The sequence below is a fragment of the Suncus etruscus genome, chromosome 1, assembly GCF_024139225.1.
Source record: "Suncus etruscus isolate mSunEtr1 chromosome 1, mSunEtr1.pri.cur, whole genome shotgun sequence".
Taxonomy (NCBI): Eukaryota; Metazoa; Chordata; class Mammalia; order Eulipotyphla; family Soricidae; genus Suncus; species Suncus etruscus.
Window position 1 is genome coordinate 192,202,856 of NC_064848.1, and position 20,060 is coordinate 192,222,915.

The 20,060-nt window shown below is 51.5% G+C and overlaps 1 protein-coding gene, 1 long non-coding RNA gene and 1 other non-coding gene across 3 annotated transcripts in view; all 3 read left to right on the plus strand.

The window, feature by feature from the left end:
• NMT1 (N-myristoyltransferase 1) overlaps nucleotides 1-17,401 on the plus strand; it is a 40,544-nt gene extending 23,143 nt beyond the window's left edge. Inside the window, exons 3-12 of the mRNA XM_049781766.1 lie at nucleotides 1,873-2,017; nucleotides 6,107-6,225; nucleotides 6,621-6,712; nucleotides 7,514-7,630; nucleotides 9,592-9,762; nucleotides 11,924-12,032; nucleotides 13,742-13,912; nucleotides 15,003-15,170; nucleotides 16,417-16,554; nucleotides 17,039-17,401. Of these exons, the coding sequence (XP_049637723.1) occupies nucleotides 1,873-2,017; nucleotides 6,107-6,225; nucleotides 6,621-6,712; nucleotides 7,514-7,630; nucleotides 9,592-9,762; nucleotides 11,924-12,032; nucleotides 13,742-13,912; nucleotides 15,003-15,170; nucleotides 16,417-16,554; nucleotides 17,039-17,059 (1,251 nt within the window). The 3' untranslated portion in view covers nucleotides 17,060-17,401. The remainder of the gene's footprint in view (nucleotides 1-1,872; nucleotides 2,018-6,106; nucleotides 6,226-6,620; nucleotides 6,713-7,513; nucleotides 7,631-9,591; nucleotides 9,763-11,923; nucleotides 12,033-13,741; nucleotides 13,913-15,002; nucleotides 15,171-16,416; nucleotides 16,555-17,038) is intronic.
• On the plus strand, nucleotides 1,135-1,267 carry LOC126030629 (small nucleolar RNA SNORA5). Its single transcript, XR_007503148.1, has one exon. It is a non-coding gene; the product is annotated as a small nucleolar RNA SNORA5 (small nucleolar RNA).
• A 382-nt stretch (nucleotides 17,402-17,783) lies between the features above and the next one.
• Nucleotides 17,784-19,088, plus strand: LOC126020466 (uncharacterized). Its single transcript, XR_007499594.1, has 2 exons — nucleotides 17,784-18,424; nucleotides 18,699-19,088. It is a non-coding gene; the product is annotated as an uncharacterized LOC126020466 (long non-coding RNA).
• The last annotated feature ends 972 nt before the right edge of the window (nucleotides 19,089-20,060 follow it).

Sequence of the window (20,060 nt, forward strand, 5' to 3'; positions counted from 1 at the left end):
GTTTGTATAGAGAGCAAAGAGAAAATTAAAATCACACAGGAAAGATTACTCAGCAGGCTGGATCATTCTTTACATTCAGGTGTGATTCCTAGCACAATGGTTCCCCCAGCACTGTCAGGAATAATCCCTGAGCAGAGAGCTGGAAATAGTTTCATGTGCGTTGCTAGATATAGGGCCCAAAAACAAGATTGAAAATAAGATTAAAGGAGCTGAAGAGAGCACAGCGGTAAGGTGTTTGCCTTGCATGCAGCTGATTCAGGACGGATAGTGGTTCCATTCCCGGCATCCCATATGGTTTCCCAAGCCTGTCAGGAGCAATTTCTGAGCGCAGAACCAGGAGTAACTCCTGGGTGCTGCCGGATGTGACACCCCCAAAAAATTTTTTTAAAAAATAATGCGGCTGGAGTGATAGCATAATGGTAGGGCGTTTGCCTTGATGTGACTGGCCCAGGACAATAGGTTTGATTCCCAGCATCCCATATGGTCCCCTGAGCCTGCCAGGAGTGATTTCTGAACGCAGAGCCAGGAGTAACCCCCTGAGCATCAACAGATGTGGCCCAAAAACCAAACTAATAATAATAAAAATAAAATAAAAATAAGATCATACTTAGTCTTTTTTTTGGGGGGGCGCACTTTTTTAGGTCATACTCAGTGGTGCTCAGGGATTACTCCTGGCTCTGCACTCAGAAATTGCTCCTGGCAGGACGGGGTACCGTATGGGATACCAGGATTCAAACCACCATCTGTCTGTCCTGGATCAGGTGTGTGCAAGGCAAATGCCCTACTCTGTGCTATCTCTCCGGCCCAGAAATAAACACTTATTTTTAGTCTTCCTTTCCCTCAAAATAGAAATGAAGGAAAAAGTGGGGTTGGAGAGATAGCACAGAGGATAAGGTGTTTTCATTGCATGCATGTTCTTTCCCTGGTATTCCACTTGGTCTTCTGAGAATAGTAGGAATGATCCCTGAGTGCAGAACAAGGAGTAAACCTCCCTCACCCAGCATCACTGGGTGTGGTCCAAAAATCAGAAATAAAATTTAAAAGTATAAAATCATTCTCAAGCCCAACATAACACTCAAGAAAACATGAAAGAAAAATTAACAAATTTAAGAGTTTTCCATAAAAGCTAAAAGATGCAGTCACGTCAAATTCGGCGCCTGCCCCACCCATGGCTAGTGCTGGTCCAAATGGCTGCCATAGGAAAACTGTGATTCATGGCCCTTGGGCCCCTCCTGGGCCTCAGGGATAAGTTTGGTCACAGACACCCAAAAAAGGGGGGGGGGGGCTGGAGAGATAGCACAGTGGTAGGGCGTTTGCCTTGCAAGTGGTCAACCCAGGACCGATATTGGTTCAAATTCTGGCATCCCATGTGGTCCTCCATGCTTGCCAGGAGCGATTCCTGAGCACAGAGCCAGAAGTAACCCCTGAGCGCTGCTGGGTATGCCCCTCACTCCCCAAAAAAAGAAAGAGAAAATATGGGAAAACAGTTATAATATGTAACTAAATTTAAATAATGTGAGCAGATAGTTCACAAACCAAAAAATGTTCAGTATATGATAGGACGGTTAAACTCAGTAAAATTAAAATTAAAGCAGTGAGTGGTTTATTTTTCCTTGATTGACATTGATTGAGATTTGATAAATCTTTGGTTTTGGGACACTAGCTAAAGCAGAGAGAAGCACCTGGCTGTTTATTGTAGGCCCCTCAACTACTTTCTCTAGCTGTCATATATTCAGGCTCCTTGGGGATTCAGACTGAGGAACCACACCCTATTTTTATGGAGTTGTACCCTTAACTCTTGAACTTGTCATTGGCCACAAGGACTTGGTAACATAAAGGCCCTTTCTGTTCCCTCCATCTTTTTCTATCCAGATGAACTCTTTGCCAGCAGAGAGGATCCAGGAGATACAGAAGGCCATTGAACTGTTCTCAGTGGGACAGGGGCCCGCCAAAACCATGGAGGAGGCTAGCAAGCGAAGCTACCAGTTCTGGGATACGCAGCCAGTCCCCAAATTAGGTATGTCTGTTATTTTCTCCTGGACTCAGACTGGGTTGTCAGAAACCGGGTGTGGGTTCTTTGGTGGTTATTTTCAGAGGCAGCTGACCACTGTCTAGGGACCATATCTATGAGTAGCACTTTTTTTGGGGGGGGCCACACCCAGTGACACTCAGGGGTTACTCCTGGCTATGCGCTCAAAAATCACCCCTGGCTTGGGGGACCATATGGGATGCTGGGGGATCGAACCACCGACCAACCTAGGTTAGCGCATACAAGGCAAATGCCCTACCAACTGCGCCACTGCTCCGGCCCCAAGAGTAGCACATGTTGAGAGAGTCACCGTTTAGCCCAGCCTTACCCTGTATGTGAGCTTCCCCTGGGAAGCACAGCTGTGGCTCCCAGTGAGTGATGATGTGTGCCTGCGGACCTTTCCACATATTGCTCATTGAGAACCTGTCTTATTTATCTGGGTACATGTGTCATCCTGGAGGGAGCCCCACTCTTTCTCTATCTGAGCCAGTACACACTTTTTCTGTTTTGTTTTTCAAGGGAGCCATCCTTGCTGGTGCTTGAGCACTATTTCAGGCTTTGTGCCAGGGGGGCTTTATGCAGTGGTAGGCATCAAACCAGTATCAGCTGCATATAAGGCAAATATCTTTACCCCACTGTGTTGTCTCTCTGATCTTAGACTATCCTTTGTTTTGGACCATACCTGCTAGGCCTTACTCCGGGCTCTATGCTCGGTGGATCACTCCTGGTAGGTCTCAAGGGAGCAAATGTGGTGCTAAAAATAGAACCTCAACTATGCAAGGCTCTCACTTTATTCTGTGTACTGCATAGATTTTTGTTTTTGGGTCACACCAGATGGTGTCCAGTAATTACTTCTGGCTCTGCATTCAGGAATGACTCCAGGTCAGGGGACCATATAGAATTTTGGGGATCAAACCTATGTCTTCTGTAAACAAGGCAGGCACCTTACCTGTTATACTATCTCTCCATTCCCTGGTCAATACTACTTTAAAAAACTATGAGGAGGGCCCGGAGAGATAGCACAGCGGCGTTTGCCTTGCAAGCAGCCGATCCAGGACCAAAGGTGGTTGGTTCGAATCCCGGTGTCCCATATGGTCCCCCGTGCCTGCCAAGAGCTATTTCTGAGCAGACAGCCAGGAGTCACCCCTGAGCACCGCCAGGTGTGGCCCAAAAACCAAAAAAAAAAAAAACTATGAGGAGGGCTGGAACACTAGGTCACTGCTCTGAGAACATGGCTTTAAACTTGTAACAGTAGGAGCCCAGGTTTGATCCCTGTACCACAGGTCCATTGTGCAATAAGCCCAGATAACCCCTGACCACCAATGGGTATGAGCTAAAAACAAACAAGAAACATTTTTTCCAAGTTATGACAAACTTTTTGTTTTTGTTTTTGAGTCACACCAGGCAGCACTTAAGGGTTACTCCTGGCTCTATGCTCAGAAATAGTCCCTGGCCAGGCTTGGGGTACCATATTGGATTCCAGGATTCGAACCATTGTCCTTCTGCATACAAAGCAATGCCTTACCTCCATGCTATCTCTCCAGCCCAAGTTATGACAAACTTTTTTTTTTTTTTGGTTTTTGGGCCACACCCGGTAACGCTCAGGGGTTACTCCTGGCTATGCGCTCAGAAGTTGCTCCTGGCTTGGGGGACCATATGGGACACCGGGGGATCGAACCGCGGTCCGTCCAAGGATAGCGCAGGCAAGGCAGGCACCTTACCTTTAGCGCCACCGCCCGGCCCCAACAAACTCTTAAGGTCTGGGGAAATAGTTTATTTTAGGGTTGGAAACAAGGTTTGAATCCCAGCACTCCATGGTCCCTTGAGAACTGCTGGAAGTAACCCCTGAGCAACACTGAATGTTATAAAAAAATAAAAGTACACTGAGCTATTAAAGGGGTGAAATAGACTATCTAAAAGGGGTCGGGGCTGGAGATTGCTCTGTGAGTGAGAGCACATGCCCTAGAGACCCAGGTTCAATCCCTGCATCACATGATCCTCCCAAGCACTGAGCACCAATTTCTGTCTCCAAAAAATAAATAATAGGATTCTGGAAAAAACTAGGTGTGGTAGAACTGCCAGGGGACTCATTTTAGAGATAACTGTTTGGCAAGAAATTTCTGGAAGCCCTGGAGATAACTCAAGGATAGAACTTAGGGGCCAGAGTGATAGTATAGTGGGGAGGGCATTCAATCTTTGGCACCTCGTATGGTCTCCCAAGCTTGCCAGGAATAAGCTATGAGCATGGCTGGCTATGGTTCCAAAACAAAAATTTAAAAAGGGGTGGGGATGATAAGAATACATAACATATTTCTAGCATGTGTGAGGTGGATAGCACTTGTTTGTGAGTTTCTCAGTGGATTCTCATTGTAGTTTGTGTGTGGTCCTGAATGGGTTTATCCTGGCTCTATGCTCAGGGATCACTTGTGGCAGGGCTTGTGAGACCATCTATGGTCCTGAGAATGAATCTGGGCCAGTAGAGTGCAAGGCAGGTGCTCTACCCACTGTATATATTTTTGGATCCCCCCAAATTTTTTTAAACCAGACCCCCCCCAAATTAAGCTCTTTCAGGCAAGCCTGCTGGGGAACCCCAGGAGTGAGCAGCACCAGACCTTCCCACTCTGTGTCCTGTCATGACCCACTCTTCCCAGTGTGTGTACCCCCTTGTTTCCAACCACCCATCTCCCTCAGAAGAAGGGGCTAGGTGGCAATAGGACCAGGTCTTTCCCGTGATGTCTCCATATGGTAACTGTGAGGAGCGTGTGCTGTGCATGTGTGGAGGAAGCAAGTCAGATGCTCAAGCCTGCCTGACGGTGTCCTCAGTTCTGCACACTGGTCACATTTGAGCCGGGAGTCTGGGAAGTGGGAGAGGGCAGATGTGGCTTAGCAGTAGAGCACTTGCTTTACATAGATGAAATCCTGGGCTCAATCTCCTGCATTGCAAAGGCGGGACAGGGCAAGAATCAGGCTATCTCATGGTACAGAGCTATAAGTAAGAAGCCATTCGAAAAGCTCCATTCTGGGTTCTGGGTGGTAGCACAGCAGGTACGGTGCTTGCTTTGCTGTAGCTGACCTGGGTTTAATACCCGGCATCCTATATGTTCTCCTGAGCCTGCAAGGACTGATTCCTAAGCTCAGAGCCTGGAGGGACCCCTGAGCATCACCAGATGTGCCCCCCCCCCCCCAAAAAAAAAAGTAAAGAAAAGAAAGTTCAATTCTCAAAATGCCCTAAGCATTGCATGCTTCAAAGTCTGAACATGAATGAGCTTAAACTAGAGGAACAGGGTAATTCCAAGAGCGAAAATTAAGTGGTTGAATTGTCAATGGGCAAGTTTGATTTGAGTGCTGGTAGGATTTGGCTGTGTCTTCTGAGCACCCACCTACCCACCCGCCCCCACACACCCTGCAGATTGGCAAGGTCCTGTTGGAGGGCCACTTCCTGCAGCGCTGTCAGGTCCAGTGATTCCACCCACACCTTTGTAGGACTAGAGCTCAGAGGCCTGAGCATGTTGTGTTGCCCCAGTGAACTGGCCCTGAATGTGGAGAACTGAAGCTGGCAGGGCCCAGATGGCACCTGGCGCCAGATGCCGTCATCTGGTGTAGGAATGGGCCAGTGCATTGTTGGCTGTTGACACAAGGCAGCCTTGTGACTCCTTATAAATCCATCTAGGTCAATGGGCCTGAGCCAGGGCCCTGACAGCACCCTTGACCCAGACCAGAAGGCAGGAAGGCAAATGAGTCAGGAGAAATGTTTGCCATTCAGTAACCTGAAGGGAATTGTAAAAGAGCCCCAGAAATCAACCACCGTGGATGCCAGAGATTGTTCTGAAGATTGGCCACAGCTTGGCTTTCCATGCAGGACCCCAGGCACAGCCGAAAGGGATTGTTGCAGTTGCCAAGCACAACATGTTCTGAAGATGGACAGGAAAGTTGGCATAGTTGACTTTCAGGTTTTCCTTGTTATGTGGGGACCTGTGGCGAGGGTCTTGGACTTTCAAGGCCTAAGCCAGGTACTTACTGGTTAGGAGTCTGGGACACCCAGGATCAGAGGGGGGCTCATGGCCATTCTTCTTCCAGGGGAAGTGGTGAACACTCATGGGCCCGTGGAGCCAGACAGAGACAACATCCGCCAGGAGCCCTACACCCTGCCCCAGGGCTTCACCTGGGATGCCCTGGACCTGAGCGACCGAGGCGTGGTGAGTGACATTGGGGACCACAGGCCATGGTAGCCTAACCCGGCAGATCTGGCCACTCTGGAGAGCCTCTATGGCCTCTAGCAGGCTGGAAAAGGCCTTCTTGGTACTCCCAGATGTCCCGTCTGTCCTCCTGCAGCTGCATGGCCTGGCTACCCCATTCCCACCTTTACAGTGGGGCTGCTGCCCTCAGCTCACTGCCTTCTATTCTCATGATGCTGCTCTGCTTCTTGGAAGGGCTGTTTCTCGGCCCTCGCCATGCCTGGAGCAAATGGGTTTGTGAGATTAAGCATCATATTTGATGTTGGCCTTGACTTTCTGAAATGCATAGAGTTGTAGATATCGGATTTGACCCCATGTGGCAGACACGCCCTGAGCCGACCTCTCTCTCCCCGCAGCTGAAAGAACTGTATACCCTCCTGAACGAGAACTATGTTGAAGATGACGACAACATGTTCCGGTTTGATTATTCCCCAGAGTTTCTTTTATGGTGAGTTATGGGGGCTCAGATGATTCTGGGGCTGTGTAGGGCTGGACCACCACAGAACCTACCACGCTAAGAACCCACCATATTTTTTGGGGTTTTGGTTTTTTGTTTTGGGGCCACATTCAGCAGTGCTCGGGCCTTGTTTGTGGCTCTGTGCCCAGGAATCACTCCTGGCAGTGCTCAGAGGATCATGTGGGGTAATAGGGATAGAACCCATGTCAGCTGCATGCAAAATCGGCATACTGCCCATTGTCCTATCACCGCAGCTCCATGAACCCATTTTAGGATGGCAGATCAGGCTGTAATGCTTGAGCTCCTACCGCTGAAGGAGACTCGCTTTCAGCAGCCACATTTAGAACAGTGCTTTTGGGAATCGGTCCCAGAAGGCCAGAGCTGCTCTTGCATAAGACAAGAAGGAGAGGTGAGCTGCTGAGATTTTAAAGAAATTCCCGGGGCTTGGGAGATCCTTCTGTGGTTCTGGTACTTATCTTGCTTGCACCTAACTGGGGTTCACTCTCCAGGCATGGCCCCTGAATATTACCAGCTGTGTAGTCTGGGGTGGGGTCCAATTACTGCACAGCCCTATGCAGTTGAGCCTCACCTGCTCATATCACCACTGAGCCTCAGGCCTGATTGGCCTAGAAATACCTGGAGTAATCCCCCACCCCAAACAGCTTTTGGAAGACCATTAGGTGTGGGGGTTGGTCCTCAAGAGAATTGAACTACTGCCCTGAAGAAGTGCTGTTCAGATAGGACCTGGAAGCCTTGCCTTGGCCCCACACAGCCTAGCCCCTCTTATTCTAGGGCTCTCCGGCCACCTGGCTGGCTCCCTCAGTGGCACTGCGGCGTTCGAGTGGTGTCAAGTCGGAAGCTGGTCGGGTTCATCAGTGCCATCCCTGCCAATATCCACATCTACGACATGTAAGCACTCGTGTTCCACTGCCCTCCCCAGCCTAACCTCTCTTCCTGAGCAGGCTGGGCAGAAGAAGGAGACGAAGGGATGGGGCTGAGGTTGAGGAGGGGTGGACAGGGTGCAGCAGGACATCAGCCTGAAAAGGGCCTGCTTCGCTCCAGTTTTTGAACAAGATGATGCAGGTCTCCATGGTAGTGTGGTGGGTGATTGCCAGGTTCTTCAGTGTTTATGAGGATGGAAATACTGGAAATCTGGGTCAGAGCAATAGCATAGAAGGTAGGCTACTTACCTTATACATGGCAGAACTAGGTTTGACCTGGGCACTCATATGGCCCCACAAACCCCAATAGGAGTGATCCCTGAACACAGAGCCAGCCGTAGCACTGAACATAGCTGGGAGAGGCACCTCCCCCCCAAATGTTGAAAGTAAATATTTCATACAGAATTTATTGATTTTTTTTTTCTGGCCCCAACTTATTTCCCTCCTCCCCTACCCCTTGCCTATATTCAAGACAGGCATTCTGTGTCTCTCACTCACTGCCATTTTCATGGTAGTTAAGTGTAGTCATTTCTTCAACTGAATTCACCACTCTTTGTGGCAAGCTTCATATTGTGGGCCAGACCTCATAACTCTCATCTCTATTGTCTCTGTGTATTATTACAATAATGTTTTTTACTTTTCTTGAAACCCATAGATGAGGGGCCGGTGAGGTGGCACTAGAGTTAAGATGTCTGCCTTGTAAGCGCTAGCCAAGGAAGGACCGCAGTTTGATCCCCCGGCATCTCATATGGTCCCCCAAAGCCAGGGGCAATTTCTGACAGCTTAGACAGGAGTAACCCCTGAGCATCAAATGGGTGTGGCCCGAAAAAACAAAAAAAACAAAAAACTAAAAACCCATAGATGAGAGAGACTATTTTCTGTCATGGAATTTAATGAAGAGCAAAGAAGAAAGAAATTTCTTACCCAGAGGGGCTAACTTAGAATAGGACTAGATCAAGATTTATGCTTGAGTTAGGAGTTTGGAAGGAAACCTGTGACTGTGTTTCTGATCAAGCTCATGAGGCTGTTAGAAAGTGTTTGGTTCCCTCCAGTTCCTCACAGGCTGGAGGGTCTGTTCCTTCCAGGTTGGTGATACCGTATCCTGTCCTTTAGACTGGCAGGGATGTCTTTTTAGATGCTTCTACTTTTTGAAGATCTTCATGTTTCTTTCTTAACCATTAGCCTCAGATTTATTCTTATTTTTATTTTTGGTTTTTTTTGGGCCACACCTGGTGACGTTCAGGGGTTACTTCTGGCTATGCGCTCAGAAATCACTCCTGGCTTGAGGGACCATATGGGATGCCGGAGAATCACACCGTGGTCCGTCCTAGGCTAGTGCAGGCAAGGCAGATGCCTTACCACTTGCACCACTGTTCAGATTTATCCTTTTATTTCTTTAGGGTATGGCTTTGGGAACCATAGGTTCCCAGGTTCAGAGAACCTGGGAAATTGCGGGAATGTTTAAGATAGTTACAGCTGCAATGGAGCCATTCTTGGCAACTTGTAAGGGGAAACTGATGCTTCCTATCTCAGCTCTGGCCTGTACTGGAGCGACAATTGGCCCAAGCTGGGGCGATGTCCCAGCCCCCTGCTGGATAGAATCTCCCCACTGACTCCTCATTCCCCTGAAAGTGTTAGTTTCCTGGGATGCTTTTGGGAGACAAACCCCTGAAGTTATGGGGTTTCCTGCCTATGAATGGTGGGGTGCTCTGGCCAGCTCTTGGACATACATCCAAGAAAAGCTGGTGGCACCTTTTAATTCAAGTCCTTTGCTTACTTCCCTGTGCCCTTTGGGAGCTAGCTGGTCTGTGATATCAGTGTCCCTGCTGCCTAGCAGACAGAGTGGGCAAGCACAGCTTTGACAGGTCCTCGGTCCTGTGGGGGGCCTGCCCCATCTTCCTCTCACAGGCTGTTCCCTGCCCTCTCCAGGGAGAAGAAGATGGTGGAGATAAACTTCCTGTGCGTCCACAAGAAGCTGCGCTCCAAGCGGGTGGCGCCAGTCTTGATACGAGAAATAACGCGGCGAGTCCACCTGGAAGGCATCTTCCAGGCCGTGTACACTGCCGGGGTGGTGTTGCCAAAGCCTGTTGGCACCTGCAGGTACCAAGCTTCTCTTATAGGAACCCAGATGAGCTGCTGGGGGTAGACTGAACATGAGGACCGTGCCCACGGTGTAAAGAGCACTAGAGCATCCCCTACCCCTGGGAGCCATGAGACGGGGTGAGGGCCCACCAAAGCCCACTCAGGATGCCTGTAGACTAGAGGAATGCAGCCTGGGAAATGGCTCTTTCAAAGGCATCGCCATTCCCAGATCCCCATTTGCTGTGAAAATGGGGCAGAGAAGCTACCAGAGTGCTAGTATTGTGGGGAGGGTGCTTGCCTTGCACATTATTAACCCAGGTTCAATCCACAGCATCCCATATGATTCCTGAGCACTGCCAGGAGCAATTCCTGCATGCAGAACCAGGAGTAACTCCTGAGCATCAATGGTTATGGCCAGAAATATCCAAAACAAAATAAAACAGTAAAAATGGAAGCAGAGACAATAAGTGGAGGAAGGGAGGCACTCGTCTTATATACAGCTGTGTGACTGCAATGCTGGTTCAAATTTCAGCATTGTATCATTATATACAGTCCATTGAGCATCACCAGGTTTGGCCCAAACGTTTCCCAAAATTAAAAAAAAAAAAGAAAACAGGTAGGGTCAAATGGTTTGGGTTTGTCTTAGTAGGTATTTTTTAGGAGGGGATTGGTTTGCTTCTTTTTTGTTTTTTGTTTTTTGGTTTTTGGGCCACACCCGGCATTGCTCAGGGGTTACTCCTGGCTGTCTGCTCAGAAATAGCTCCTGACAGGCACGGGGTCCATATGGGACACCGGGATTCGAACCAACCACCTTTGGTCCTGGATCGGCTGCTTGCAAGGCAAACGCTATCTCTCCGGGCCCGGTTTGCTTCTTTTTTGGGTTTCTAGGCCATATCAAGTTGTGTTCAGAATTTTTCTTTCCTTCTGATTCTGTGCTTAGGGATCACACACTATATGGCTCAGGGGGCATATGTCATGTCAGGTATCTGAACTTAAGTAGGGACCTTACCTGCTGTACTATTACTCTGGCCCTTTCTATCTTCGTTTTTTTAGGAGGAACCCAGTCTGAATTTGAGGGGAGCTCCTCAGCATTGCAGGGCTTGATGGTCAGTGGTGGGTTCCTGACGCTTTGCTGGAGCTGACAGCGGTTCCCCCCCCCCCCCCCCCCCCGCCCTCGCCCAGCCCAGTGATGCTGCAGATCGGCCTTGGAGGTTTCCTCCTGGCAGTGCAATATGCTGTCCACACCCATGGCCCCAAATCTGAGCGTGTTTTTGAAGGGGAGGGTCTTGGGGTTGATGATTGATTATAGTGTGGAAGCCCCACATCTGGTGGTGCTCTGGGGATCTTATATGATGCTGGAGATAGAACCAGGGCTGATGGGATGCAGGGCAAATACCTTAATCCTCCCACACCACACCATATCCCCATGTTACCATGTTAGCTCTGGTTTCAAATCTAAATTTTTATGGTAGTGCCCTGACTTTTTATAGGGTGACTCTATTATTGGGGGTGTCCTCACCTGGCAGCACTCAGATATTACTCCTAGCAGTCTCGGGGGACCACATGGGATGCTAGGATTTTGAATCCGGGTTGGCCCAGTGTAAGGCAAATGCCCCACCTGCCCCAGCCCCAGGGTGACTCTGGAATATTTTATGGCTGTGGATAGCCTTGCCTGAGGAAGGTGCCTGAAACAGGTGCCCATCTTATCCTGGAACTGTCAGGTTGTATCTAGATGGTAGAGGGCTGCCTGGGGCATGCTCAGAGTAGAGTGTTTCCAGAGAGCTGCAGTGATTGGGAGTAAATCTCAAAATTGGGGATGTGGAATTCACTGAAGAATGAAGGAGCCAGAGCAATAGTACAGTGGGTAGGACATTTGCCTTGTGACTCGACTGGCCAGGTTCAATCCCTGGCATCCCATTCTGGTTCCAAACACAAGCACTGCTAGGAGTAATTCTGAGTGCAGAGCCAGGAATAACCCCTGAGTACCCATGGGTGTGGGCCTCTCAAGAAAAGAAGAAAAGTAAAGAAAAGCCTTGGCAGTGCTGGCCTGGCAGGGGATCCTGGAGAGCACCCCTACCCCATGCCACACTCTCTCCTTCCCCCTCCTGGTCATCCTGAGGTCTTCATGGCTCTGTTTGTCCCAGAGTCCTCTGAGGATAGGATGTTTATGTGTCCACAGGTACTGGCATCGGTCCCTAAACCCACGGAAGCTGATTGAGGTGAAGTTCTCCCACCTGAGCAGAAATATGACGATGCAGCGCACCATGAAGCTGTACCGACTGCCAGAGGCCAGTGGCACTTCTGGCAGGGAGGGGTGTGGGAGCAAAAGGAGCCTGGGATCCTGGGGGACACACACACACACACACACACCGCTGTCGACGGGCACCAAGAACACTGACTTGTCATTTTAACCCTGGGAGACCCCTTAATACACACACACACCCCACTGTCAACGGGCACCAAGAACACTTACTTGCCATTTTAACCACACACACGCACACGCGCGCGCACACACACACACACACACACACACACACACACACACACACACCCGCTGTCGACAGGCACCAAGAATACTGACTTGTCATTTTAACCCTGGGAGACCCCTCAGAGCTCCTGCCCAGGTTAGGGGTGGTGCTGGAGCTGTGGGTACACACATACACACTCACACTCACACACACACACACACACACACACACACACACACACACACACACACACCCGCTGTCGACGGGCACCAAGAACACTGACTTGTCATTTTAACCCTGGGAGACCCCTCAGAGCTCCTGCCCAGGTTAGAGGTGGTGCTGGAGCTGTGGGTACCCCATCCCCATCTGGGTCTGTCTAGCAGGACTGGGCGCCCCTAGAGAACAGAGTCTCTGAGGAAGGAAATGCTCCCTGTTCTCAGGCTGTATTAGTCTTCAGGTCCTAAAGGAGCTGATGGTCTCTCTCTCCCCTCAAATATGTCCTGTGTCACACAGTTAATGTTCCCTGAACTCAGGCCTCTACATCCACCCCAGACTGGATTAACTCCTCAGGTTGTGCCACCTGGGCACCATGCCACCAATTGACCTCTACAGGGGGTGCCACCCAGACCCACAGCAGAGTCCTTTTATAGGCAGGCAGAGACCTTCACTGTGGTGTGGCAGTGAGAAGGGGTCCCTGTCTCTCCCAGCTTCAAGTTGCAACCCCAGCATAACTGATTGTCAACATAGGAATTGAGGTCCTAAGTCCTCAGGGATTGCCTGGCCTTTGGTATTCTGGGCAGTGGCAGAGCTGTCTCCCCTCTCCCTGCCGCTTTTGTGGGCCTGAACTGCTGGGGTTTTTCTCCCAGCACGGCTTTTGGCTTCATTCCCTGGGAGTGTTTCCTAGGAACGTGGGTTCAGGGCTCGTGGGCCTGCAGCAGGAATGTGTGCTGGAAGAGACCAGCCTCCATTTTGAAGAGGGGAACTAAGGAGCAACCAGAGGGTTTCTCTCCCCACCTCAGCTTTTCAGACTTGGTCTTGGGACCTTTCTGTGCATTGTAGGCGCTCAGTGGCATTCCTGGCATCCCACCACTGGATGCTAAGAGCACCCACCCAGATTTGTGACAGTGAAATATGCCTGAATATTGTTAGGGGTCCCGCTGAGCACCCTAAGATTAGTGAGACCAGGCACCCAGTATTTGAGCACTGGACCCCTACACTGCTCCTCTCTGAGGCCAACTGACACTTGGAAGAAGAAGCCTGGGCCCTAAGGGCCAGAGGGATAGGTTTTCTGCAACCATGCAGCGGAGAGCCTGGAACTATTGCTTTAACCGAGGGTGACCACAGTAACAGAGGGAAGGGACCCGAAGACCTGGGGACTTGTCTGTCATTGGTGACCAGATTGTCTCGGTATTTCTAGGTGGGTAGGTCTGAGGTTGGAGAGTGAGGCTCAGATGCCCTTAGCACTCAAGGGGGGTGGGGCTAGACTGCTGGCAGACACGTCCAATGCCCTGTCTCTATTTTCCTTCTAGATGCCCAAGACGGCAGGACTGCGGCCCATGGAGAAGAAAGACATTCCTGTTGTGCACCGGCTCCTCACGCAGTACCTGCGGCAGTTCCACCTCACACCGGTCATGAGTCAGGAGGAGGTGGAGCACTGGTTCTACCCACAGGAGAACATCATTGACACCTTCGTAGTGGAGGTGAGGTGGCTCTGCACTATTTTTGGTCACACCCGGCAGTGCTCAGGGGTTATTCCTGGCTCCAGGCTCAGAAATTGCTCCTGGCAGGCACAGGGGACCATATGGGGTGCCGGGATTCGAACCGATGAACTCCTGCATGAAAGGCAAACGCCTTACCTCCATGCTATCTCTCCGGCCCCGGCTCTGCACTTTTGATTTTGTATTTGGGCCCTGGGCACTCTCTGAAGCCAGCACGGTTGGCTATCACTTGCCCAGGGTTAAGCCCTAGTGGTGAACCTGTGGCACACAAAGGTCTTGCAGCTGGCACATGGGAAGATCCGCAATTAAGGGGCCAGAGATAGCATGGAGGTAAGGCGTTTGCCTTTCATGCAGGAGGTCATCCGTTCGAATCCCGGCATCCCATATGGTCCCCCATGCTTGCCAGGAGCAATTTCTGAGCCTGGAGCCAGGAATAACCCCTGAGCACTGCTGGGTGTGACCCAAAAACAAAACAAAAAAAGATCCGCAATTAAGATATGCGGCGCGGCGGGAGGCAAGTGTGCCAGTGTCTGCTTTGCAGCTCACCTGGCAACAGGGCCAGACTGGGCCATTGAGAGGACTGGGCATTGGGTGGCAGTTTGGGCACTCGAGCTCAGAAAGGTTAGCCATCACTGCCCTAGCACCTCCTGGTTCCCTGCACACCACCAGATGGCAAAGCCCCTTTTCCCCCAACCAAACACAAGACACTTGTGCTTGTTGGAATGATCCTCTTAGGTAGTACTACCATGAAGGCACTCGCCTCACACTGAGACAACCCAGGTTCCATCCCCATCACCACATAGATAAGTTATTCCAGGCCCTGCCCTGAACATCACTGGATGTGGCACTAAAACAACCACAATAAATAATAATAAAATTACACCCTCTGATCCTGCAAGTCTGGCTGAAAGCTAGTCCTGGCCAGACACAGGCCACAGTCTGGGAACATTAGAGCTGGCACTGCACTCGGCTCTGTGCCCTAGACAGGCCTTTGTCTGGCTGCTGGGACAGACTGTTTGGGTGTCTGCCCTGACTGAAGCCTGAGGGCTGATGACCCCCGTCTTCCATGCAGAACGCAGGCGGCGAGGTGACTGACTTCCTGAGCTTCTACACGCTCCCCTCTACCATCATGAACCACCCCACGCACAGGAGTCTGAAAGCTGCTTATTCCTTCTACAATGTCCACACCCAGACGCCCCTCCTCGACCTCATGAGTGATGCCCTGGTGCTCGCCAAGATGGTGAGGCGTCTGGGAGGGGATGGGACGTTGGTGGGGATGCCTGGGGACAGATTTGGGGATCATTTGGAGGGGGGTATAAAAGACAGGTTTAGGAAGTGTCAATGGTGGGAGGAGTATCAGTATCGGGATAGATTTGGGGAGCATTTGGTGGTTATGGAGGACAGATTTGGGAAGTGATAGGGGTATGCCCAGGGATAGTTTGGGAGCACTGGTGGTAGGTGTCAGGGAACAGATTTTTGGGGACATCAGTGGTGGGATTCTGCCCTGCCCAGGGAGATTCCTGCGATTTCAGCCTGACTCCTAGCTCAGGGTCTGTGAGCAACACCAGCTTGAGGATCCTGAACTTTCAAAGCTCCTTTGAGCTGGGCCAGAGAGATAGCATGGAGGTGGGGTATTTGCCTTGCAGAAGGACGGTGGTTTGAATCCCGGCATCCCATATGGTCCCCCGTGCCTGCCAGGAGCTATTTCTGAGCCTAGTAGAGCCAGGAGTAACCCCTGAGCGCTGCTGGGTGTAACCCAGAAACACAAAAAAAAAGCTCCTGTGCTGCATCCCAGGGACATTCCTGCTGGAATTCACAGGGTAGGGATGAGGCACCATCATAGCCTCTGTGGGGCCCATGCTCTTGTGTGGGTCTGCCTACGTCATTCCTGTCCTGGCCTGAGAGTGCCCTTCGGGGCAGGAGTGATGGAGCAAGTGGCAGGTGATAGACCCAGAGTGGCAAGGACAGGCTCAACAAGCCATGTGGTACACACTGAGGGGTGTCCAAGGAGCAAGGTCAGGCCTAGAGCTGCTAGGAACCAAGTCTTCTGAGGAAGGACAGGAACACAACTGCAGATTCTGGATCATCTCAGGGGTGCATGACAGGAAGTGGCAGCCTGTGACTAGAGTAGCAATACAGATACAGAGGTTAAGGCTCTTAACCTGGTAGGCGGCCAACCCATATCCAATCCTCAGAATCCCATCTGGTGTCCCCCAAGCCCATCAGGAGTGAGCACAGAGCCAGGAGTAATCCCTAAACACTCCCTGGGTGTAGTGGTCACCTAGGCCTCGATGTCATAGTGTATGCATGTAGAGACAAAGGGGACATGGTGATACTAATTAACCCCTGGAGAGCAGGGTGCTGGTGGAGCTCCTGGGGGAGGCGGTGCTCTCAGGCCACTTGGTGGCATTGGTGCAGTAACAGGCAGCGCACTTTGGCGGCAGCATTTCCAGTCTTCACCCACTCTTCTCCCTGCTGCTGTGCAGAAAGGGTTTGACGTGTTCAATGCACTGGATCTCATGGAGAACAAAACCTTCCTGGAGAAGCTCAAGTTTGGCATAGGGGACGGCAACCTGCAGTATTACCTTTACAATTGGAAGTGCCCCAGTATGGGCGCAGAGAAGGTACGTGCACGCCAGGCAGGGAGCTCTGATTCTGGCAGAAGACAGGTCATGATCATGGGGCCAGTGTCGGTCACCTGGCTCAGATGCTGGGAGGGTGGCAAGGGCACCAACCCCAGAGCAGCACCGAGGCGGGTGGGGTTGTCAGTGTCCTCCCTCACTTCCTCTCCTGGGCTTTGGGAGCCACCAGCGCTTCCCAGTAACTGAGCCATAAGAGGCCTGGTGTGGGGCTGGTGGATCTTCTGGGTGTGGAAAGCTTAGTTTACACAGTAGAACTCTGTAAACTATATTCAGCATGTAGGAACCCAGGGTTTGCTTCATAACACCACATGGTTCTCCGAGCATTGCTAGGATCAACTCGGCTGAGTACCACCTGGTGTACCCCCTTCCCCCCAGGAAAAAGCAGAACTTCAGGCTGAGGCGTGAGCACGGAAGCGTCCGTGGCCTCTGTCAGCTCATCCCTGCCTCTCCCTGTTGGCTCCCCTAGGTTGGCCTGGTGTTACAGTAACTAGCCGCCAGTGAGATTCTGGACAAAGCCACTGAGAATTCAAACCAGGAAATGGAGCCCACCACTTGTTGGTCCAATTTTCACAGATGTGAGAATCCCTGGCAAAGGGAGCAGAACTGAACCGGCTTTACCAAACCGCCGTTGAATTGACAATGGTATTGCAGTGGCACAGGCTGCGTGGTGTCACCTCTGGCCATGTCTCTGGTCTCCCTGTTTTCCAATTAATCACATCCTTTTGCAGGCATGATCAAGGGAATGTAACTGCTGAAAACTGGCCCGCGATTGGCATATTATGGAGTTAACGGGTGAATAATAAAAGTATATATATTATATATATATAAATATTTTAAATATCTTTCCTGTTCCAAATGTACAAGAATGTTTGGTCTCATGAAAAACTGAATCCAGATCCTTCCTCAAAATTAGAATCCAAGGACAGTGCCCTGCAAGCCAGCTTGGCATCGTGGCTGGTTGGCGTGAGAAGCAGGCCTCGGCTTGCAGGGGAGCAGGAGGAAGAGGATGTGGGGAGCCTTCCCTGGTTCCCCTTTTGAATCGACTTCACTAACTGGCTGCGGGAAGGCAGGCAAGGTGGAGGGCTGGCACTGAGCTTTGTGGGGTCCAGACCTCACCTCACGCAGGTGAGGTCCTACAGGGTAGCCCTGAGTGAGGCCAGTCCCTGGCCATTTTGTGCATCATGAAATGGGAATGACACAACCCATGAGGTCCTACAGGGTAGCCCTGAGTGAGGCCAGTCCCTGGCCATTTTGTGCATCATGAAATGGGAATGACACAACCCATGGAGTGGATTTTTCGTAGTGGTCCCTCCATCTACTGGGGCCTGCTCTGAGGGGAATCTTCTCGCCAGCTGCCTGAAAGGGCTCTGGAGAGCCCCCGTTCACTGCCTTCATGTCTGGCAGTTTGGAGGGGACCTTGGACCTCCTTGTAGCATCTGGGTGCTTGTGAAGACCCATCTGTGTGAGTCCCGCTTGTTGGCTCACCTAAGAGCTGGGAATAGCTCCCTGTTCACCCTGGGGGGCTGGGCACAGAAGGCATGGGGCCGGCCCCCAGACCCCTTCAGCTGCCAGCCCCTGGCCTGTGCCTTCCGACCATCAGCCATTTCTTGCTGAGTTCCTTCCCAGCCAGAGGCGCAGAATGCTGGGCAGACTCCAACCTGGACAGGGCCATGGAACAGATGTGCTGGTTCCTCTCTGAGTCGCTTCTACGGTGGTGCTGGTGGTGGTGGCGACTTGATGGGCATTGTCAGCTTCCATAAGGAAGCAGAGTCCCGGCGGCCATCCCTGAAGGTGAAGCCTCCACTTGGTCTGGAGGACTGAGTCAGAACCATTGGACCCTGCTCACTTCCAGGTTTGTATGGACTTTTGGGGTGTGTGGGTTCCTGGCAGGGGAAGGAAGCAGTACCCCGCTCCTCACTTCAGTCTTCCAAGTGGCATCTAGGCTCTGCAGGCCCACAGGCTGGGTCTCAGCTGGGTTCTGGTAGGTTGGCAGGAGGCATATTCTTCAGTACCCCAAGCAAGGGGCGGGGGTTGTGCCACCTGCAAGAACACCCCATACTCCAGAGTTGGCATTTCCACCGAGGCCTTGGGGGCTTCCTTCTCATCGTCCTGTGCTTGAGCTGCAGGCAGCAGCAGGCATGGCTGGCCCTTGACCCCTGCACTCCGAGATGCCCAGACCAAAGAAGCTGCTGTTCTTAGCAAGATGCATACTGCGTTCATAGCCAAGAAGATTTGGGGAGGCAGGGCTCACTGTCTAGCCCACAGACGTCAGGCATCGGAACCCACGTTTCCTAGCAGCTCACCTGGGCAGCAACCCAAGATGAGCAGAAGAGCAGAGCATCGACCCACCTACATGAGCAGCACCTGGACTCTTAAAAGGCTCCACCTGCTCAGGCCACATCTCACTTGAGCTGCCTCTGGAGTTTGGGGTACACAACCCCTAAAATGAGCTTTACTTAAGGTGACCTAGGTTGTGGGATGGGAACAGAGGCCTCAAGTGGCTGCTCTGGAAGAAACTTCTAGAAAGGCCCATTGTCTCCCTCCGTAAAACCACATGACCCTGTCTTGACTGCTGCAGCCCTGGTTTGCCCCCCTAGACACAGGCGCTGGGAGCTCAAAGGACCATCGCTTCCATGTCACCCCACCTTTGACCACTCTAGAAGCCTTGAAGGATTGCTTGAACCAAACAAGGAGGCAGGCTGGGCCCACCATCTGCCAGGCAGAGCCACTGTGCCAACACCAGGCTTTGGTGTCCATGTTCTCAACTTTGACCCTGGAAGCCACCTCCCACCCTGCTCCCCAGCCCTAGTGGAAGGAGGCCCAGCCTGCTCTCTGTTCATAGGTGGATTTCCCTTGACTGATGGACGTGTGCTGGCTCACTGCCAGCCAAGGGGGTGTCCAGTGGTCTGAGTCTGACCAACGCCACTGAGTTGGGTGCCAGGCTGAATGGAATCAGCATCTTGGAGGTTCTGCCGACTGGCTGGACAGTTAGTTGTGTGTGGTGCGGCTCTGGGACATGGGAGCTGGTGGAGGGGGTGTGCTGCCTTGGGAACTGGGAGCCTCATCTCTGTCTTGGCTATTTTCTGGGCCGTGGGAGGGGCACCCGTTTCTGGGGGGTGGGGGGAGGAAGCGCCAAACACATTGTTGTTCTGCTGGAGACATCTCACTGTTCCTAATAAAGGAAGCAGCTTAACTTGCTCCTCCACTCTGGTCTAGTCTACTTGGGGGTGTGTGGGAGGTGGGGGCCACATCAGGTCAGGTCAGCACCCTGCCCCCAACAGCAGAGACTCAGTACTGGGAAGGCATTTGTAGATCTTGATCAAGGCTGCCTGGAAGTTAAAATTAGGCCACACCCCTGCCTCACCTACTCACCAGGGCTATACCCTGTTATCTGTACTGTCAGTTCTGAGCCTAGGGCCTGCTCTTCCCAGCAGCCTGAGCACCTGCCCCCACCCCCTGCACCACTCATGAAAGGCCAAACTTGGCTT